This window comes from Mirounga leonina, unplaced genomic scaffold (assembly GCF_011800145.1).
Source record: "Mirounga leonina isolate KUSES-001 unplaced genomic scaffold, KU_Mleo_1.0 Mir_115, whole genome shotgun sequence".
Taxonomy (NCBI): Eukaryota; Metazoa; Chordata; class Mammalia; order Carnivora; family Phocidae; genus Mirounga; species Mirounga leonina.
Window position 1 is genome coordinate 11045130 of NW_023270268.1, and position 23233 is coordinate 11068362.

The window sequence follows — 23233 nt, forward strand, 5'->3', positions numbered from 1 at the left end:
TGGGCGGAGACCCAGGAAGTGACGGCCGTGCTGGTGGTCCTGGTGTCGGTCAAGTCCGCGGCGCCACCTCTGCGGCCACCGCGTTCCTGGGCGATGGAGAATGGAGTGGTATACGGCCCCACCACGGAGGAGGACCCGGGCCCAGGCAGGGGCGCCCGGAGAGGCCTCGCCTCCTGCTTCTCCCTGGGCCGGCTTCCGTTGCGTCGGCTCGCGCTCAAAGGCTTGCAGCTCGTAAGTCCGCTGCCGGGGTGGGCGAGCCGGGCCCGGGGACAGGGGGTCTGGCCCCGGGGCCGCCGGCCTGCGGGCTCGGGAGGCTGCCGAGCTGCTTCTCCTCGACCTGCTTGTTCAGGAAGCGGCGGTTTCCACACACCTAGTTCCTTCTCTCTCGGCTGGAAAGGGGGGCGTTACCTCCCGCCGCCGGGCGGCGTCTCCACCCGAGCCTCACCCCCGCTGGGTCCCCGGTGACGACGTAGGGCCCCCGAGCGTGTTCCGCGGGTCCAGGAAATGCTTCGGAAACCCAAGTCAACAGCTCAGACTTCTTTCACTCCATCCTCTGTTACGACCTTCGTCTCCTCTCCCAGCTGTTGCTCTGCGTTATCGCCCGAAGTGCCTGTATTTAGATTCCCAAGTGCTTTTTATCTTTCCCTGGTTCCTGTGGTTTTCCTGGCCCGAGCCCGTGGGGGGCAGTTTAATTTGTTGGACGAAGTCTTCCGTTACCACGCACGGCATTGGGATGGGTGTTTCCAATAAATTGTCTCCCAAGTGTTTTATATTGACTGGAAAAGAATTACCTCTGAATGAGCAGTATGTGTGTGCGAAGTACACAGAGAAAAGGACAGCTTGTATTTGCATGCAGGTAGCAAAAGTTGGGCATGGTTTACCCCTCTCTGAATTTCATTGAGTCTTAGTTTACTTTAGGCAGTAAAGGTACCTTAAACCTTGTAGTGAAAATGTCAAAACATCTTTGGATTTTAATTCCAGTCACGCACATACTGACATACTATGTTCTGTTTTAAGCAATGATGAACATTTTCTGCCAGAGGAAAAATCAGACTGCCTAGAATGTTCCTAAGTTGGTTTTGCTTGGTTTTTCTTTTTCTTTTTCTTTTTTTTTTTTTTTTTGCGTTTAGTCATCTCAAGTAAAAATAGCCAGTTTGGTTTCCTTGGGACGAACTTAAATTCTTAGAACTCCGATAACGAGAACTTACATTCTTAGAACTCAGATGACCTACTTTTATTAAATAAAAAAATAGCTCTCAGAAAACTGGCACTACTTCTGGTTGTCAAAATGATCACATCTGGGAATAGTTTTGAAATCACCTGGAGGCAGGTGACAGTGTGGCCTACGGAACCCAAGAGGGTAAGGCTCGCTCTCTCCAGCCTCTTTTTAGGTAGTTCCCAGTTGTTACCAGGCATAAGGGGTTCCCTCCTGCCATTGTTCCTTTGTATCATGTGCTCCTTCTACCCAGAGGTGCTCCTTTCTGTTCTTCTCTTGTCAGTTCTAACAGGTTTGTTAGATATCAGTGGTGTTCTCTGCAGTGGAGCCCAAATGTTTCTACACAAATAGAAATCTTTAGAACAGAAAAGATTAGTATCCATATCTGAAGTATTCTTGCTGCTCTACAGACATCATCAATATTCGTGTCCTGCCTGTTAAATCTCATTTGCAGTTGTCTGTTTTTCTTTTCTAATCAGAAATGGCAAAGCTGAAGTAAAATTTCCCATTACCTTATTTGTAGTTTAATAAACTGTAGTTCCATGTCCTTGGAATAGACATACAACCAGAAATTTTGGTGATAGACTTTTTACTTAGATGTGGAGAAGCGGGGTGGGGGGGATGAATTTGCCTTGTAGGGGTTGGTGGACTGTTCCAGCTTGTTCCCCATCATAAGGAGAAAGAGGGAAAGAATAAAAACTAATGTCTCTTCTTGAAATCCATTTACAGGCTTATCTCGGAGGTACTGCAGGTTGGGTTCCATACCACCGCAATAAAGCGAATATCACAATAAAGCGAGCCTAATGAATGTTTTGGTTTTCCAGTGCATATAAAAGTTATGTTTGCACTATACTGTAGTTTGTTAAGTGTTCAATAACATTATGTCTAAAAAAATGTACATACCTTAATTCAAAATATATTTTTTTGAGAGGGAGAGCCGGAGCAGGGGGAGGAGTAGAGACGAGGGAGAGGGATAAGCAGACTCTGCACTGAGCGCAGAGCCCGACAAGGGTCTCAATCCCAGGACTCCAGGATTATGACCTGAGCTGAAACCAAGAGTCGGGTGCTCAACAGACTGAGCCACCCAGGCTCCTTAATTTAAAATATTTTATCGCAAAAAAATTCCAGCCATTTTCTGAGCTTTCAGTGAGTTGTAATCACTGATCATATCACCATAGCAAATATAATAATGAAAATGTTTGAAATATTGCAAGAAGTACTGAAATGTGACAAAGACATGAAGTGAGCAAATGCTGTTGGAAAAATGGTACCAATAGACTTGCTTGACTCAGTGTTGCCACAAACCTTCAATTTGAAAAATGTTAATTATCTATGAAATGCAGTAAAGCAAAGTACAGTAAAACAGGTATGCGTTTATTTATTTATGGGGAACTTGTAATGTTATAAGCTTTCTTTAATAGAGATTTTAAAAAATATTTCATTCTTGCTTTCCATTTTGATTGTTGTCTTTTAGTTCCTGCTTTGTTTGAGTGATGGCCTCTATCTTTTCACAATAGTGTATATTATAGGAGTTACCCAGAAAGTTCCAAGGAAGTTATAATGAAATAAATTAAAGCTGTCATCCAGCCTGGGGCAACAGGCAAAGTCATATTCTGCCTTTAGGTTGTTTTACTTTAGATAACTTTTTTTTTTTTAAGTAGTTTTTTTTAAGTAGATTTGCAGAGCTCCAATAAGGAAACAACTGTAATGTAGAAACCCATAATCAGAAGAGGTACTTTAATAAGAGACATGCAAGCCCTGTGACATTTTATCCAAAATGTGGTGCATTTCTGTGTTTGAGTATATTATTCTAGACCCGTAAATCTTATTAAAGTCTCAAAACCCCAAAAGAGAAAGGAACCTTATTCTAAAACTTAAAAAATCAGACTCTGTGTACTTAGGAAGTTCTTAAGAGTCCAAGGAGATTGAATTGGATTTCCTCCGAGGTTCTTCTCACTAAGATTTTTACAAATCTCTGAGGCTCTGTGGGGTGTGCTGGTACAGAGCTGAACACCAAACCAGTAGAGAGTGGAGCCTACAAACAGAAGGAGAGGTTAGAGATAAAGGAGCATAACTAGCTCTTGAGTTACATACCCCTGGAATTATATAGCTGTGTCTGCTACCATTCAGATAAAACCTTAATTTTGTCAAAGGCTTGTCCAAAACCTAAGCATCCCTTAACTACCATCTGCCCTTCCAGAGCTGAAGAAGAAATACTCAGCTGGGAATGCAATGTAAGGAGTCATCGCAGTCCTAAATTTATGCAGTTTATTTATCAGTTTATTTTATCCTTAGATTGTTCCTTATGCGCATATATATATACACAAAAAGGTATATTTGTGTATGTGTGAAGTTTTTGTTGTTATTTTGAGGGAGTTTGTTTTTGTTTTCAGGGGAAAATTGACATTAGGCAACCTAATTCCTTGCTGGTAAGCTGGTGCAATGATCTGAATATGTGTACACGCTGACATTGTGTTTATGGTACCAGCTGAATGTCGTGATGGCCTCTCAGTACTGTGATTATAATGACTCTTCAGGCAGACAGTTTGATTTAGAATTCACCAGGGATTTAAATTTATCAAATTATAAAATAATGTTACTCTAAGTGCCAAGAAACAAGTCACTTAGAAGCAGTTTCTCTTATATTGGTGCTCTCTTCATTATTTCAATGTGAAAATTGATCTGTAAATTGAAATCATCTATTTTTAACCTTGAGGAAGATCCATAAGGTCAGCAAATTATACCTTTGAACCTTTGTAAGAGTAAATATTTGCCGAAGGCAAGGGAGGCCTAGCCTAACTTCAGGCTGACTGACGGATTTGTTTACTTGGACCTTACATAGGACTACAGGTTTTAGTAGCAAGTTCATTAATTCACAAATTAATTTCGTAGTGGGGCCTTATAATGAATGGCATTAAAAAGCATTAAAAAGTTCTTTTTATAAGAAATGTTTTAGTAGGAGACTTTAACAAAGACCGATAATGGAGAATTTGTGTTTAATATAAAGACTGTTAATGTTAAGGAAGACGGACGTTTCAGAAGGGGTAGTGAAACTGAAATGAAGAGAGACACAGGGTAGTCACTATCTGAATGTTTAAATCACCAGAACTGTGACTAAGCCACGTTTTAGTCACTAAGATTTTCCAAATGTGTTGATCCTAGCACATTGGTCTTAATGTAAAATTTTAAAAGGGGAAATGCGCAAAAACTCTGATTGTAACTTCAAAAATCCAGTCTTAAGGGAAAACCCACGCAAACATACATAGCTGTAAAATGAGCTTAATAAACAGTGTTTGGGGGGCGCCTGGGTGGCTGAGTCGTTAAGCGTCTGCCTTTAATTCAGCTCAGGTCATGGTCCCAGGGTCCTGGGATTGAGCCCCGCATCGGGCTCCCTGCTCTGCGGGGAGCCTGCTTCTTCCTCTCCCACTCCCCCTGCTGTGTTCCCTCTCTAGCTGGCTCTTTCTCTGTCAAATAAATAAATAAAATCTTTAAAAGAAAACAAAAAAAAAAACATTGTTTGGAGCGGGGGGGGGAGGGGAACAGCGCAAAGTGGGAGTCAGGAGACCTGGGTTTTGGGCCATGTCTGGCCAGGGTGGGACCTAGCAGTCAGAGATTCGTTCCTCCATCGCCTGTAGTCACAAGGGTGGGAGACTGTGCCCTCCAAGGACCTCCCAGCTCTAAAGGCTTGACAATTCCCATAGTTCTATTTGGGTAAAATTTTATGTCATCAGAAGCAGTCACATTGGGTGTAATGTTGTTAGGTTCTTAATAGTCAGTAAGCAATATTTAATGGGAGGTTTTCATGCTACTGAGAGTAAAACTACCAGAAAATAATAATTGAGTCTTTCAACTTTTAACATTCATTATGATTTCCTTACCCAGTGACCTTACCTCTTTTATCCTTAACCACTTTGGTATTTAATGCTGGTGATTACCCATTTCTTGAAATTATTCCTTCCCTTAACTGTTACACTTAATTTTTTTTTCTTTTTTAATACAAAAAGTGTTTGTTTACCAAAAAATATATATAAATTAGGAAATATGATTAAAATCAGCCATGCTTCACCCCCCCACATCACTGTTTAAATTAATGATTTGGAATATGTTCACTTGCTTATTAAAGAGTCTTCCTAAGAAGTGTTAGACCCCCTGTGACTTGCTTGTCAGGTGCGAGTTACTCTTTTCCCTCCTACTCAGGCCCCACCCAGTCCTCTGCTCCTCCTGTCTTCTAACCAGCTCAACCAGGCAGGTAGTCCCTGTTGCTTTCATCCAAAAGTCCATACTCCCTGGCCTGATCACCACATAACCACACCCAGCTCCTTAAACATTTCCATCATCACTTCCCACTCAGGTCAGTTGCCTTATTATCCCTGTGGGGTTTACCATGCAAATTCTTGCCTTCATGAATCTGTTCTTTTTTGTCCTCCACCTGGAATGTTCTCTGCCTTTCCAGATCCTATGTATCTCTTAGCCCTGCTTTGAGTCTTGCTTTTCCACTTATCCTTCTCTAGCTACTGTTAGTCCAGGTGGATCCGAGCATTTTCCTGAGATTTCCTGAATCTATATATAATGGATGGTCAATTATGAGGTGTATTGTTTTCTTATACATTGATCTTGTTGCTCTGTCATTACATGTTCCTATACATATTATAGTGTTGGATACATAATACCCAAATGCACTTCTTAAAAAAGATTTTTGTAATTGAGGTATAATTGACATGTATTAGTTTCAGATGTATAACGTAAAAATATTGTAGAGTGCTGTGGGAGATTATATAGGAAGGTTCGGAGCATCAGACAGATGGGAGGAGTCAGGAGAAAACTTCATACTGAATACAGTTTGTAGTGCTGATTTTTTGGTCTTAAACTGGGACTAGGAACTAGTAAACGTCCAAACTTGATATCGTACCCCTTTAATCTCTCAGGATGTCCGGGTAGGATCTGCCTCTTAATACTGCTCTGAGGCTTGACTCCTGTTCATAAGTTTGGAACAGGACTGGTAAGGAAGACCCTGACTGCTGCTGGCTGAGCTGGGTCCTGCCCCTTTCTTACTGAGAATAGACAAGCAGTCTGTATCTCTGCAGAAAAGATTTTATTATCATATGGCTTACATAGATGAGCGTTCCTGATAACCTAGTTATTGTGATAAGAATGGCTCACGATCAACTAGTCTCAGACCCCAGTTAGAGCTTTAGGCTGATATCTTCTCACAGTTAATTGGCTTTTGTATACCTGAGGTATATTTTGCAAATTTGTCATGGAGGAACTCCTAAAAAGTTGGATAAGATTTAACACAGAGGCAAGAATAAAGCAAATGGAATATTAGATGTTTAGTATTTTATTATACTGTAGTCATGTAAAAACTCACCCTGTAATTATAATTACAGGAGACTAAGGAAGTACCTTTACACAATGACTTTCTGGGATTTGTCTTGGTGTGTCACTTTGTATCCTATGGTGTAATAATTGGGAACACCTTACCTAACCTAAGAGCTGTCTGAAGGCGGTTGTTTGGGATATGTTGGACTATTTTATGTCTTACTAACTTGTAGGAAATCATACCAGTAGGCTCTGTTTTCATCCTTATATGGATTCTTTTCAGTTGTGGGATATATGAAATTTTGTATTAACCAGTTGGAGAGGGAAAAATCCCTTAGAGACCTTCATACCAATTTAGGTTTGACCATTTTTTTTTAAACTTTTTATTTTGAAATAATTATAGATTCACAGGAACTTGCAAAACAAAACATACAGGGAGCTCCTCTGCACTTTGTGTATGTGTGTGGGACCTGTGTAGTTTCCTAGAGTCACCACCACAGCTGGTCCAGAACCGTCCTATCACCACAGGGTTCCCTCATGCCACCCCTTTACAGCCACACCTTTCCCCTCTCCCCTGGCCACCACTATTTAGTTCTCCAGCTTTGTAGTTTGTTATTTGAAGAATGCTATATAAATGGAATCATGGGGGTGCCTGGGTGGAGCAGTTAAGCCACTGACTCTTGGTTTCAGCTCAGGTCGTGATCTTGGGGTCGTGAGATCGAGCCCTGAGTGGGGCTCCACACTCAGCACAGAGAATACTTGGGATTCTCTCTCCCTCACCCTCTGCCCCTCCCCACCCAAAATAAATAAATAAATCTTTAAAAACCTAAATAAATGGAATCATGTAGAATGTAACCTTTGAGTTTGGGATTTTTTTCACTGCATAATTTGGACATTCATCTACATTGTTGCATATGTGAAGTTTGCTCCTTTTTACTGCTAAGTAGTATTCCATGGTATGGATGTAGCACAGTTTGCTTAACCAAAGAGGGACATCTGCATGGTGTCCAGATTCCAGAGCTGTTATGAATAAAACTGTTATGAACATTCATGTGTCGGTTTTTGCACAGACATGTTTTCATTTCTCCTGGTCGTATGCAGAATGTGGGAATGCGGTTGCTGGGTCATACAGCAGTGGTGTGTTTAGTTTTTAAGAAATTGCTCGATTGTTCTTCAGAGTGGTGTACCATTGACTTCTGTTTGATGAAAATATTTTGTAGCCTGGGTGGTTCAGTCGGTTAAGCATCCCGACTCTTGGTTTCGGCTCAGGTCATGATCTCAGGGTTGTGGGATTGAGCCCCGCGTTGGGCTCCACGCTCAGTGGGGAGTTTGCTTGAGGTTCTCTCTCTCCCTCTGAGCCTCCCCCGACTCATGCTTTCTTTCTCACTCTCTAAATAAATAGAATCTTTTTTAAAAATGAAAATATTGGGGCGCCTGGGTGGCTCAGGTCTATCCCAGGGTCCTGGGATCGAGCCCCGCATCGGGCTCCCTGCTCGGCGGGAGGCCTGCTTGTCCCTCTCCCACTCCCCCTGCTTGTGTTCCCTCTCTCACTGTGTCTCTCTCTGTCAAATAAATAAATAAAATCTTTAAAAAAAAAAAAAAAAGAAAAGAAAATATTTTGTAGGATAACATTTTTATTTTATTTTATTTTTTTTAAAGATTTATTTATTTGAGAGAGCGAGAATGAGAGAGAGAGCACATGAGAGGGGGGAGGGTCAGAGGGAGAAGCAGACTCCCTGCCGAGCAGGGAGCCCGATACGGGACTCGATCCCGGGACTCCAGGATCATGACCTGAGCCGAAGGCAGTCGCCCAACCGACTGAGCCACCCAGGCGCCCCTAGGATAACATTTTTTTTTTTTAAGATTTTATTTATTTATTTGAGAGAGAGAGAATGAGAGACAGAGAGCATGAGAGGGAGGAGGGTCAGAGGGAGAAGCAGGCTCCTCGCCGAGCAGGGAGCCCGACGCGGGGCTCGATCCCGGGACTCCAGGATCACGACCTGAGCCGAAGGCAGTCGCCCAACCGACTGAGCCACCCGGGCGCCCTAGGACAACATTTTTATACTATGCAATGTATCTGCTGATTTTGGTAGCACACTTGTTGTCATTAGTATATCTGGTTGCTTCTACTGATCTGAGGGGCAAAATGGCATTTCCCGATAGGCTTTGATTTAGGTCACCAGTCATTTTGATGGTCTTAATGCTTGAAGGAAACTCCCTTGGCTTTCACAAAACCCACACTAACTGCCCAAGTGAACCTCTCTTCTCTCTCTTCCTATTTCTAGAGAAGAGTTAGCCCCAGACCTGGGCTCTGAATCCTATCTATAGAGAGCCTCTTTTCTTCCTTGTCTTAGACCGACCCATCTTATTGGTTTCTGCCTAAGTATTTAATCATGCTCAGTTCTCTCCCATCTTGAAATTCCCTTCCCTTTGACCTCGTCCACTGCTCCCCTATCTGGCCACTCTTCCCACGCTATACCTCTTGACTCTCCCGACTCTCTCCCGTTGCTTTGTCTTCCCCTCACTTCCCACCATACAGTACTGTAATCTCAGCCTCCCTGGGTGACTACATTGACATGGGCTTGCTGATGTCACCGGCAGCCGCCTTGTAGCTGTCTCATGTCAGTGTCTCTGTGTTGTTCTTACCCGACCTCTGAGTAGCATTCATTACCCGTGCTTACTTTCTCTTGGTAGGAATACTTTTTCCTTGGCCTGCTACCTCCTTGGACTGCTGCTCCTAATTGTCCTTTGCTGATGTCACCCCCTCTGCACATCCCTTAAATCTTGGGTTTGCTCAGAGTTCTGCAGCTTTCCTCATTCTGGGTGATCTCACTGGCCGATGCCCACGTCTTCATCTCCACCCTAGACCTCTCCCCTGAGCTGCAGACCTGTATATCCTTTTGCCCCCTAGACACCTCCCTTAACTCTTTTGCAACCCCCTCATACACAGCACATTTAAAACAATGTATTCTCTTCCCAGCATCCTTGCCTCTTAAAAAAAAAAAAGACAAAAGAACCCCGACTCTTTTTCCTGCAGTGGGGCCCCAGTATATTAATACCTTACATACAACAGTGGGAGTGCTGTTAAATCCCACTTGCATTTAATTGAGTTGCCGAATCCACCGGACCTTACCATTGTGCATTCAGTGCACGGCATTCTGACCCATGCCTGTCTGAGCACTTTTGCCTCTGCTGTCAGTTGACTTGGGTTATTCCCACTACTACCAATTATACTTTTTATGGTCAGACATTTAATTAAATATCACACAGACTGAAATTGAGTGGGAAAAGGAATTGTTTTTGTGAAAACTAAGTTGAATGCTTTGGAAAGTCCAGAAAATAAATTACTAAAATATTTGCTGCGGAATTAAGTGAGAGCAAGATAACTGTAAAGGGCTAGTAAAACTAGTCCAAATCTAGAAGGATTCTGCCCTCCGCTTCTCTAGTGTCCAAGGTCTTGCTCCACTTCAACTAAACATTAGTCTGCAAGTGGTAATTATAGATGATGAAAGTGATTAGTGCAGAAAACATGACATGGAATTCCAATCAGTAGGCTCAAACCCAGAGAAAAGCCCTATTTCCAAAGATTGGTGAATAAACATGCCTTTTTGCTTTAAGTTAAAATAAAGCGTTCACGTCTGTTATCTTGTTTCCTACTCTATTTGTATTGGTCCTGACAAAGGGCTTCTGCCGCTTCTTGCCTCTCGCAGTGATTGCAGGAACTGTTCTCCATCACCACTCCCCAGCTCACTGTCTTCCCCTGGTTTCTTCCATCAAGCTTCCCAGCTGGAAGCTGAATGTTTGCCCCTTTGCTTTAAAACCCTTAGAACCCAGATTTTTTTAAACTAGTAAGCGAGGACATTTAGATCTAGCCTCCGCTTACCTCTCTAGTCTCGTCTCATCCTTTTCGTGCTGCCATCCCCTTCCTTCACACTGGGTGCTTGAACCATGTTGACTGAACCCGCTCTCTCGGCTCAGTGGGGGTGGGGGGATCTCTGCGTGCCTTGGGGTGGGAGGGTGCCAGCAACACCCTGTAATTCCTGGCACCCTGTAATTCCCCCAAGTCTAGCATTTAGCACTGGGTAGTTAATTATTTGTGTACTCGGATTCCCTTGCAGGCAACCAGATTGTGAAGTTCTGTGGAGATGGGGTCCATTCAGTAATCATGTTTGCCACAGTCTCTACTCTCCAGAGAGTGGAGTGAACAGATGGGTTTTCTGAGTACTGTTGGTTTCCCTGGAAGGCACTTGAGTAAGCAGCTTTGTTTCTTTTGTAGTTGCTGTCCCTGCTGGCCTTTGTCTGTGAGGAGGTCGTGTCACAATGTACACTGTGTGGAGGACTTTACTTTTTCGAATTCGTAAGCTGCAGTGCCTTTCTTCTGAGTCTCCTCATCCTGATTGTGTACTGCACTCCCGTTTATGACCAAGTCGATTCTACCAAAGTCAAGCAGTCGGTAAGCGTGAGAAAAACAGAATCCCTTTACGAAGAACGTGGCTCCTTTGGAATCTCGCGTAGTTTTGTTCTTCAGAACGGTGCTGCTTTCAAAACTCCGTAGCTCGAGAAGACGCTCCCCATGGTTCCAGTTCTGCCCCTGAGCAACTCCATTTTCCCTGCCAAGCAGGGTGGGAGAGGGGGAAAGGGAAATCAGAAAGGGGAAAGGGGGAGACAGACTCGGCCAAGGGTTTACAGCTAATTGGTTTGATCTCATTCACACGAGGTATTTGTTTTTCTTTTTTTCTTTTTTAAACACGTATTTTTTAAAAACTAGGATTTTCGTCCCTTCTGATTTCTCACTTTTCAGAGCGTCACTCTTGGGTTCTACAGTTGTCCCTTGTGTACCTGCCATGCGCCGGGCATTAGGCTCGACGTTAGAGAGAGTGATGAACTCATGTGAGGTATTTCTGGAGCTTCTCAAATAAAGCACCACATCATGCTGCCTATTTTGTTTTGATTTTGATATTGTGAAAGAAGTTATCAGTGAGTGAATTAAGGCACTTGTTGAATTCACTGTTCAGAAATTTCCCTTTTAATGAAAGCACACATGAGAATTTTATTTTCACAGAATCAGTGATGCATAACTTTCTAAAGACAGTCTGCTGGTGCATGTTTTTGAGTATAGTGTGGATTTGTGAGATGACACATGATTCACATGTTTACTGCACTTAAGAAAGAATTGAGCAGTTTCCTTCTTCAGTAGTGTTGGAACTAAGCTAATAGTGGTTTGTGACAAGTACATGTCAGCGTTGACATATAAAAGCATTCACACCTCTGAGGGAAAAGATACAATTAGGGTGAGTTTTTAACTATTAAGAACGGAGGATAACAAGATCAATACAAAGCAGTAAGATTCTGTTAATTTTTTTTTAATTTTTATTATTTTTTTTAATAGATTTTATTTATTTATTTGACAGAGAGAGAGCACAAGTAGGCAGAGTGGTAGACAGAGGGAGAAGGAGAAGCAGGCTCCCTGCTGAGCAGGGAGCCCGATGCGGGGCTCGATCCCAGGACCCTGGGATCATGACCTGAGCCGAAGGCAGACGCTTAACGACTGAGCCATCCAGGCGCCCCTAATTTTTTAAATTAATGCAAAGTAAGCATCGGGTCAGATATTAATATACACCTAAGAGATTTACTTTTTTCTATATACACTTTGGTGCCTTTTAAGTCTGGTGCTCTAAGAATCCATTACCTTCTTTTAACAGAATATTTTAAGTTTAAAAATTAAAAAGCAAAAAAAGTTGATACCACAACAGTTAAAAAAATAACTTTGAAAACCAGATTGGAGCTGAATCACATCCACCAAGCCTTTTGATGAGCACATACATGCAGCTCTTGGTATGGCCGATACAGGACTGGCCCATTACCCTTCCTGATAATAGTTGCTGTCAGCACGGACTTGCGCCCGACACTTCATGCACTGTGATTCAGAATCCTCACACCATAATGCTCCATTTTCCTGTTGAGGAAATTTGGGTTCAGAGTGGTTACATACCTTGTCCAAAGTTACACAGCTAGGGTAAAAATAAACTGAGACTGGAACCCAGGAAAGCCCTCAACACTCTGCATTCCATTCTCTGGCCTCCCCCGAATCCTGCCTACCAACCAGCGCCCTACCAACTTTTGATGCTCTTGTGGCAAATGTTATCACCTCAGGGATCTCCCTATAATGATGGCAACAGCAGAACCCATTTATTGTATGGAATGCATATTAAGAGGATGCAGAGAATACCTTAGAATTTTTGTTAATTTTATTTGTAATCTTTGTCAATCCTTCCTTTTTACAGAGAGGTATTCGGTAAGATTTTTGGATGAGTGAAAAGTTTAGTAGTATATTTGAGCTGATTGATTTGTAGTTCCAGTGTATAAATTTATATTTTAAGCATTAAAGATCGAAATTATTTTTTCTTTTCCTATCTCTCAATGGCAAAACAGTATCACCGTCCATATTTTAGAAAGGTTTAGTCTTTAGTGTTGCATCTGTAATGTTTAAGAACATTGATCTTTTTGACAAGAAAACATTGATCTTTTTGACAAGAAACAATATTTTCCGGTTTAATGGTTTAACTAAACTAAACTAAATGTAAAACATTTATTACATCAGAGGAGCATTTAAAAGTAATTAAAAAAAAAAACATTATTTTAGAGTAAGTACTGATCTTAAAATATTGGAGGGGGGAATAAATCAGTCATTTCATCCTAAAACAGCTTTTGTAAATATTTTACTATATCTCTTTTGGGTCTTTTTTGTCTATTCATAGGTGATTTAAGAGTCATATATGCTGTACTTTCCACCTAACATAAGGATTTCATGTTTGTTTAAAAGGTTTAAAAATCACTTTTACTCTCAACTTACTAATGTACTTACATACTTTTTAATGTCAGAGAAGTTTTCTGTTTTACAGAGAATGTTTTGAGAGGGTGGTGGTGGTGGTAATGCCTAGGGAGTGGGAGGAATAAGCTTTTTGAAGGGAGAATCTTTTCTGTTCCGTGCTGTTGGGGCTCAGATTCTGTCAAGAGTAACAACAGCCAACACTTACAGGACATTTACTGTGTGCCTGGCACTGATCTAAGCACTTTCTACCAATTAACTCTAATCTTTAGAATCACCTCTGAAGAAGATACTATTACTACTCCCATTTTGCAAATGAAACTAAGGAAGACAGATGTTAAGTAACGAATTCAAAGTCGTAGAGCCAAGAAGTAGCATGACTGGGATTTGAACTCGGTCTGGTTCTAGAATCCATGTTTCTTGAACACCACATTAGTCTGCCTCAAAATGGTTGTCTTGTTTAATACCTCCTTGAATGTACTCCAGATATTAGTAAATGGAGTTTTATTTGTATGTCACAGATATGAAATAATATTCAAAGGAACAGGAAAAACAGAATATTGCAGAAAAACCATCTCTTTTAGAAGCAAAGAGAAAATCTCTCACTTTGTTTTATAAATGTTAAGTGTATAATTGACAGTATAGGAATTCTGTATTGGATGGGTTATTGATATTAGGTTTAGTGGAGACTGCACTTCAGAAAACCCCGAAAGTATCAGACTTAAAACCCTTTGGAATGGCCATCATTTTACCAGTTTCTCCTCTGAGTCAAGTGTGCATGTCAAGCACTGGTTTCACTTGGCATCTGAGAGGAGCCATACAAGAGTGTGCCTGAGAGAACCCTTGGAAACCCAAGGAGAACTTCATGTCATGAACTGCATTATGAGGAGATACGGAAGCTTTTGTAGAGTAGATAAACTCATGATACAAGCTCATTTTGGGTTACTCACTTGGAACAATTGGAAGCAATATGTTATTGCAGAAAGCTTAAGTGTCTAGAAAACATACTGTTGGCATATTTTATGTAGTTAATGACGGGTGGTTCTTCTGATGCTCTCTTTTCCAGAGTGCTTTCAAAGCACTGAAGTACCCTCAGAGAGGCCATCCTAGCATAGAATACAGATCTTCCTCGACTTACAGTGGGGTTATTACATCCCAATAAACCCGTCATAAGTTGAAAAGACCCTGAGTCAAAAGTGCATTAATACACTTAGCCTCCTAAACATCATCGCTTAGCCTCGCCTACCTTCAGTGTGCTCGGAACGCTTACATCAGCCTGCAGTTGGGCAACATCATCTACCACAAAGGCTGTTCGATAGTAAAGTGTTGATTCATGTAATTGGATACTATACTGAAAGTGCCCAACAAAATGGTCGTGTGGGTACAGAAGGGTTGTCCGCGTACCTGTCGTTCACCCTCGTGATTGGTGGCTGACCCGGAGCTGCTCCCACTGCACAGCATCACAATGGAGGATCGTCCCACACAGCGCTAGCCTGAGACAGCATCCAGACTCACAGTCTGAAGTACAGTTTCTCCTGAACATGGAACATTTTTGCAACATTTAAAGTGAAAAATCATAAGTGCAACCATTGTAAGCCAGGGGCCATCTGTACTTTGAAAGGAAAGGAAAATTTTTTTGCTTCTAGTTTTTGGGGTTTTTTTTGGCTGGCAGTAAGATGATTTAATAAACCTTTGGCTTTGATAATTTAATATGTCCTTGAGAAAAAGACACACACACACAACCTTTTGGGGAGCTGCTCTTATTAAAAGATTATCTTGTGGTGTACTTTGAATATGCCCTGTGCAAAGTGTGGATAGTGTTCCTTTATAGGGAGGTTAGTGAATGCCTGATTTATGGAAAAGTTAGGAGCTGAAGTATGTAGGTTTGGGCTGTATGAAGAAAATACTGTGTCACAAAGGTTTTTAAAACTAAAAAACAAAAGTATTTGTTTCATCAACCTAACCATGTTCTTTATGCACACGTTACAGGATTTTTATATTACTATGGGAACAGGATGCGTGTTTTTGTTGGCATCCATCATTTTCGTTTCCACACATGACAGGACCAAAGCTGAGATTGCTGCAACTGTGAGTACCTTGTATTTCGAACCCTTGCTTAGTTTTGTTTCCTTAGAAATATGGAACTTGGAAAGTACTTGACAGGTGATACAATATGGGAGAGTAGTTTATCTTGTAATTTTTTAGTGTAATTTTGAACAGAGGACCTAAGAGCAAATAAATAGGATAGCCTTAGAAACCGAGAACCTGTCTTTAGACTTTAGAATAAAAGCCCATTTACTCCACATATGAACGTGTCACTGCTAATGGAAGTGATAGAATTGACTTTATTATCCCGTACTTTTCAACTTTGCAGTCCAGCAAAAATATACCTACATGCCAGGTGCTGTTCTAGGTGTAGAGAATACACAGGAGAAATGATCCAAGGGTTCAGCCTTTAAAATAAAAGAGATAGATAAGTAAATGTCTTTATCTGAAATCCTTGGGGAGGGGGCAGTTTTGTTTTGTTTAGAATTCAGAATATTCTGGTTTTTAGAAAGATAATCTTGCACATATCATATCTCAACTTCAGAGGCCCTGGGGCAGCACCCTATAATCCAACATGTTAATATTTCTGAAGCATGAATATTCACAGTAAAAAGGATAAAGACTGTAAGTAGTTTTACTTCGTGCCACTTTTGAGCCCAGTAAATTATGAAAACTACTTTTGTAGCTTTCTGGATTTGAGAATTACAAATCAAGGATCATGCACCTGAATTGGTACCAGTGTTGTGAACGTGAATAACTGATAACTGAGTAACAAATCCTCTTGCACGTCAGCTGGGTTCCAATTAATCCTTGGTTCATGATAAAACTGAAGTTATAATTAATTGACTTGTCAGCTAGTAGATCATTAAAACTACTTTTAATTACAGAACAACTCAAAAGGAGTTCAGAGCCTTGCATGGTTCTACCTACCTGTTCATGTGAGCACAGTTTATTAGCACACATGTAAAACATGTAAAACAAAACAGAAATTAAATTAATGCTGAACCTCGACTCATTCCAGCAATAAGTAATATTTCTGCATGGGCACATGAACCAATGGGTACATGAAGAGAAATGTCAAGGTTTTAATAGACTCTTCGGTTAATTTCAGTTTATATACATATTTTTGTTGCGGAGGAGTATTAATAAGGGTGATCAGTAAAATGTTTTGCGGTGTGGAAATGTATTACTATAAAATCCTTGGAGGGGGCCACCTGGTTGGCTCAATCGGATGAGCGGCTGACTCTTGGTTTTGGCTCAGCTCATGATCTCAGGGTTGTGAGATTGAGCCCTTGCCTTGGGCTCTACGCACAGCGGGGAGTCTGCTTGAGACTCTCTCCCTCTCCCTCTGCTCCTCCCCCAGCTTGCTTGCTCTGTCTCTCTCTAAAATAAATAAATAAATAAATCTTTAAAAAATAAAATAAAATCCTTGGAGGAAGTGAAATAGAGTTGAGGAAAGTTGAGTTGAAGGGGGAAAGAGAGCATGGCATGAAATTACCAGCTATTAAAACAGAGCTTATTGGTGTGTGACGATAAGGTGATGTGTTAGATTAGTGCAGTATTTAGATTTCATTGGATATATTTAAGAGTTAATGGTCGTTTAAAAACTCAGTATTTATAATATGCTGGAAATTACCTTTTGTAACTATTTAAATTATGAAAGAATTTACAGACTTGAGGGAGGGAATCCATTTAAAAAAAAATTGTGAAGTATGTGAGCAAAAGCTCTGGAAGATCATTTGTCTGGATGATATGGCGTAGAGGGCGCTGCTTGGACTAAAGCTCTCGAGGGGGTTAGGGATGACTTCACAGACAGGGTGACATCTGGTCTGTCCTTAGAGCATGTAATATGTTTGCCGGGCAAATAAAGGGATAGATTCCATCAAGCCAAAATGAAGACTCCAGAGGGGAGAAGTGACTTGGGTTTGGAGATGTGGGATTGATAATTTAAATGGAGGTTGGATGTGTTGGGGCTATGGGGGTGAAATCATGAATTTGAAGTTGAGTTTGCTTTACAGTGAGATGAGGCAGAAAGCATATTCTTTAGGATAGAGGAGCTGGGTGTGAAGGGTCAAGAAACTGGAGCAGACGACAACAAAATGTTAAAAATCTAAACAGGGGCACCTGTGTGGCTCAGTCTGATAAGTGTCTGCCTTCGGCTCAGGTCATGATCCCGGGGTCCTGGGATCGAGCCCCCCATCGGGCTCCCTGCTCAGCGGGGAGTCTGCTTCTCCCTCTGCCTCTGCCTGCCGCTCTCCCTGCTTGTGCTTGCTCTTTCCCCTTCTTCTGTCTGTGTAAAGTAAATGTTTAAAAAAAAATCTAGAACAAACTGCTGGTTACCAGAGGGGAGGTGGGTGGGGGGATGGGTAAATAGGTGATGGGGATGAAGGAGTGACTTGTGATGAGCACAGGGTGATGTATGGAGGTGCTGAATCACTGTATTGTACACCTGAAACTAATATTATGCTGTATGTTAACTGACTGGAATATAAATAAAAACAAACAATAATAAAAATCATGGAGAGATGGGGTGTTAGAGGTGGAAGGGACTTTAGCCATTACCTACATAATTTTCTCTTTTAACAGAGCAGTTCTTTGGCCCCCATTCCTTTAAGGCTTTTGCTAGTGAAGATCTCTTCTTGACAGAATTCTCAGAATGTTTGATCATATGTTAGAAGAGTACAATGAGGAAGTGATTTAAAGGAAGAGGAAGTAGGTAGTGGTGTCATGTTGCTGTGTCATTATTACAGTGTGACAGTTAACTGGAAAATATTTTTTAGGTAATTTAACCTAAAAGTATCTTCAAAATAGAATTTCTGTTGATCAGTCACTGGATATTGATTACTTCTTGCCATTGTCACCTGCACTCAGCTCCCTACTCACTCATTTCCCTTACCTCCTCTGTGGGTCAGTCTAACCATTGCTAATAATCTTGTGTTTTGTATCATTTTATAAGATTTTGGTTTTCCTCTATTAACCTTAGTTTCACAGATTGGCACCCCACACGTACACGTGCACACACACACGTAAGACAGGACATCTCTGTTTTGGGAAACTTCAACTAATAGCCATTAGTCTAGAATTTCTTTTTGTAACATCTATTTTTTTGATGCCCTTAAAAAGTCTTTTATTACTAAGGTTAAGAATAATGTATATAAGATAGGGGCGCCTGGGTGGCTCGGTCAGTTAAGCACCTGCCTTCGGCTCAGGTCATGATCCCAGGGTCCTGGGATCGAGTCCCACATCGGGCTCCCTGCTCCGCGGGGCGTCTGCTTCTCCCTCTGCCCCTCCCCCTACTCGGGCTCTCTCTCTCTCTCTCTCTCTCTCTCTCTCTCTCTCTCTCCTTCCCTGCCCCTCCCCCCCGCTCATGCTCACTCGCTCGCGTGCTCTCTCTCTACACTCTCTCTCAAATAAATAAATAAAATCTTTAAAAAAAAAAAAGACGAATGTGGATTAAATTGATGAATCATCTTGCTTGTATAAAACACTACCAGAGCCAACTAGGAAATGTGAGATTATATTCCAAATCTGTCATATAAACCCTTGTTCTTTTTTCTCCTCAGGTGTTTGGATTTCTAGCAAGTATTATGTTCCTGTCTGACGTTGTCATTATGTTCTGTGAGAGACGACAGGAGTCCCAGATGAGGAAACCAGAGGCTACCAGGAGGTCAGGGCCCCTCACAGAACCCCTTAATGCTTAAGGACTTTGGGGACTACATGTTACATAAGGTATTGACTGTGCCTGAGCCCTGGCCACTTGTGTAGAATTTGTGTAATTGTTAAGCCACTTCTTTTGGAGAGCAAGGGGAAGGGCAGGAAGGCAGTTTTATTAACATTGGCTTCTGTGTCAGTCACCACAAATTAGGCCAGAGAGTTTTGGGGCTTAAAAAAATTTTTTTTAAATAACAGTTAAAACTTCTGTCACATGAAATGGTTCTGTTTTTGTTTTGGAGGCGAGGACAGTTGTTTCTTTAAATCACATAGCTCAACTGATGATAATTTATTCTGTTGTCGTTACTAGGCCTAGCTTTCAAATTAAGGCTGCACAGCCAGCATGATTAAGTTCATCCATTTAGAAATTGTTTCATTTTTAAATTAATTTGCTTAGCCAGGATTTTTTTTTTTTTTGATGATGATCAGATAAAATTTAATGTATATTTAAGAGATCACTATTTAAAATATTGGTCTAGATTTTTTTCCCATAAAAATGTAATACCCAGGCTTTACTGTATCTCAGCCTTAAAATTATATTGTTACATTTTAGGATAATAACTCTTTCTGAGACCTTTTATAGCCTGATAGAAACTGTATGGGAGGTGTTGGTATTTTATATGTATAAAAGCAACAACATCAGAAACCACATGTTTTTACTGCACTTTGGTGGTTGTTGATAAGCAAAAAAAAAGTTTATATAACATACAGAAAAATGGAAGAAACTCTCATGGCTAAGGACCAGAGATAAAGACGATACACTTTTTGCACAATACAGTGAAAGTAATTATAAAAACAGGCTTCAACCACCTACCACTGTCTGAAGAGATAAGTTCATACTATGAGTTAGAAATTGGTCCATTCCCTTACTGGCATATGGTTATTTCTACTGAAGTTAATACAGCTCTGCAGGTCCCATTCAGAGTTTTCTTTTAAGCCTCCCCTCTTTTTAAAACCCCAGCCTTTGATTTTTCATCTATTTGAGATTCTCCCTTTTCTGTCTCTTTATCCACATGGTCCATACACTGCTTCATCGCCCGACAGAGGTGAGCCTCTAGCTGTGACTCTTGCTTGATGGCAGTGGTCTTTAGGTGGTCCAAAATTTGGGGCCCTTTTAATTGCATAGAATATGTAGCAGGATCTTTAGGGTTCTTGTTCCCACATTGTGCATTACTCTAACTTCTCTTTGGGGGAGCCCTTCTTAAGAAAGTGAGCATCTAGCAAATCCTGCCCAGGTTAATACTGATGATGGTGTAAGGGAGTAGTCTACCCACTCTCAAGAGACACTTCCTAACTAGTTCTGATAATTTGGGAGCATTGTCTCTTGCTGGCAGGTTGTCTTAGACCCAGCCAGACAAGGCACTCAAGACAGGACCTTTCTGACCAAGTGGTTCACAGAGTAGACCTCTCTTGTCCTCCTCTTGGATTTTTGACTCAGGACTCTAGAGTTAAGGCAATGAGCCCATGCGTCAGGTACTTCAGGACTTTGGTGGAGGTCTCCTGGGCTAGCTGGGCTGGGTTATCTGTTGGAAGGAGCGGAATTATGTTTCCAGTGAGACAATTTAGTGACCGTGTCCTTTTTAAATTTCTCATTTATGTGTGGTCGATGTGGCGAATGTGGTGGTCAGAATTCATTATGGCCAAACACAGCTTCTCCTGTCTTTGCTGACTCAGGACCTTATCCCTTTGTACCAGAGCTCGGGTGCTAGCTAGTTCTGGTGGGTAGTCACCACTGCCTCCTCCCTGGGAGATAATGAAACCGATTACTGATGCTGTCGTTACTGGGCATACCATCCAAGAGAGGAGAAATAGCCTGGGTCTGGGCTCCAAGAATAGAGTGGTGCAAAAATAACTCACTTCTGGTCGGCAGGTTCTGGAATTTCCCATCTAACTGTACCACTGTCATTTGAAATACCATCGAGACCCAGCTGGGTTTCGCAGCAAATGGTCTGGGCTACCTCAGGGGCCTCCCGCGCGCATGGATTTAGTTGAGGTTGATGGACATGTCCCCGCCGGCCTCACACATGGAGCGCATTGACATTGAACTTCAGCTCTGCTTGTTCTGAGGCTTTGCTTCCATTTGTTTGATTGGAGCACAAGTGAGCCTCATAGCTGCCACTTAATCCTTCCCTTTTCGGGAAGATCATATATTCACTAGTACTTTTGGTCACTCCAGAACTTCTCTTCATATTGTTTGTTATGGGACCCATGACTGATTAGCCTCCCTCTTCTGTTGTAGAAGGAATGAGAGGGAAAAGACCATGTGGAAAATAAAAAGGGACCAAAACCCCTCCTATGTCCAAAACAGGGCACACTCAATAAACTGAAAGTTATCATAATTTTTTATTAACAGCCATGTTAGACTTAATTTGTTATATTTTGTACAAATAAACTGTTTAGAGTGGTTCTTAAAAATTATAAGGGAAATGCACATACAGTATAAAAATTTTCTAATTGCTGTACTTAAATTATGTTCTGTTTGGGGACTGGGAAATGTATTTTTACATTGTTTATAGCCAATCGCTTTTGTATTTATCAATTTAAATCCTGTGTGTCTTTTTTTTTTTTATCTTGCTCAATGTCAAATTTTGTAGTCTTCTTTTTAAATAAATCCATTTTATTGTCTGCCTTTGTAGTTGTTTCATTGTTACTTCAGAAGCCTGATGCTCAGGGTGCCTGGGTGACTCAGTCAGTTAGGCGGCTGCCTTCAGCTCAGGTTATGATCCTGGAGTCCCGGGATCCAGCCCCACGTCAGGCTCCCTGCTCAGCGGGGAGTCTGCTTCTCCCTCTGCTCCTACCCCCTCTCCTGTGCGCGCTTTCTCTCTCTCTCTCTCTCTCTCTGCCTCAAATAAATAAATAAAATCTTAAAAAAAAAAAAAGAAGCCTGATGCTGAGATGAAAACTTTCTCCAGACTTCTAGGAGTTGGCTCTACAACCGTGGTAAGTGCCTGTGTAGAACACTGAACTGGGGGTCCACCCAGGTGTGGGGCACAGGAAACAAACCCTCTTCCTACCCAGGCGCCGCCCCTCCCGTTGCCAAGACGGAACACACCTTCAAATGGTATTTTTAAGGAGCCATATAGGAAAAGTCACAAAGCAATAAACACCTTGAAATACTTGCAAAGAAGCATATTGGGACTCTCCCATCACATCTCTCAATGTGGCTAAACAATGCTAAAAACAAAATAGGCACATTCTCTTTCAGACTGTCCAGTGACTGGGAAAGTGTGAAGCAAAACCAGGGTGGTTCTGGTAAAGCTGCAATCGTTTGTGTCGTTGCAGAATTCCTGCCTCCGGTCTGGACGAGAACAAGATCTTTATTGTCATCAAGAACTCCCTGGAATTTGTACATTCTTCAGAGTTTTGTGTTTTGTTTCGATAAAGAACATTGTGTATCAACGTGCAGTCAACTTCGAGGAGCAAAAATGTAATTTAAATAGGTCTTAACCAGTAAGGACAATGTCTTTCCTAAGAAGCCCGGGTAGGGCAGTTCTGGGACTGGTCAGAGTTCAGTGACTCAGTGGTATAATCAGGCGCCCAGACTCTTTCCATGTTTTTCTGCCCATCCATCTTCTGCTGTGAGTTTTTATCCTTAGGGTTGACCCTTGATGGTGTAGCAAGATGGAGGCAACATGTCCAGACATCGTCCACTTGCACGACAATGTCCAAAGGCCCGAAGGGAAGAGATTGTGTATTTCTCTGTCCTGAAGGTGTTCCTTTTTCCCAGAAGCCCCTCAGTGGACTTCACCTACTTGCCTTCTACTAGAAGACTTTAAATGCCCATTTCTAAATCGCTTACTGACCTGGAGAATGGCATTACTGAAGAAATGGCCTAAAGTAATCCAGATTCCTCTCCTTCGATGGGAACACCCTTGGAAGCATATAGCCTTCCATTACCCGAACAGATTGGTTCTGTAGCAGGAGAAGGGCCACTGGCCTCAACAGTGTCTGTCATAAGCAGGTTGAGGATCGGACCCCAGCTAGGGGAAATAAAATTCCATTTAAGAACATTTCGCAGGCCTGACTACCCCAAAACAATTTAAAATAGAAAAACTAACGGTTTTGATGTCTAGACTAAATTATAGTTGTACAAGTAATGGGTACCATAGAAA

The 23233-nt window shown here is 41.6% G+C and overlaps 1 protein-coding gene across 2 annotated transcripts; it reads left to right on the forward strand.

Annotated features, from left to right (window-relative positions):
• Window positions 1–23005, forward strand: CMTM6 (CKLF like MARVEL transmembrane domain containing 6). 2 transcript variants are annotated; one of them, XM_034993190.1, is made up of 5 exons: window positions 1–231; window positions 10812–10988; window positions 15354–15452; window positions 18974–19139; window positions 22404–23005. In XM_034993190.1, the coding sequence occupies exons 1-4, from the start codon at window positions 94–96 to the stop codon at window positions 19109–19111; spliced, it is 552 nt and encodes a 183-aa protein (XP_034849081.1). In that variant the 5' UTR covers window positions 1–93; the 3' UTR covers window positions 19112–19139; window positions 22404–23005. The 2 variants fall into 2 exon arrangements, with proteins under 2 accessions (XP_034849081.1, XP_034849073.1); XM_034993182.1 differs by lacking the exon at window positions 22404–23005 and having other exon boundaries at window positions 18974–21748.
• Window positions 23006–23233: the final 228 nt, after the last annotated feature.

Coding starts and splice junctions, on each gene's coding strand:
- CMTM6 (XM_034993190.1), top strand. CDS start 94: ATGGAGAATGGAGTGGTATACGGCCCCACCACGGAGGAGGACCCGGGC. Junction 10,989..15,353: donor CTACCAAAGTCAAGCAGTCG/GTAAGCGTGAGA, acceptor CACACGTTACAG/GATTTTTATATTACTATGGG. Junction 15,453..18,973: donor AAGCTGAGATTGCTGCAACT/GTGAGTACCTTG, acceptor TTTTCTCCTCAG/GTGTTTGGATTTCTAGCAAG.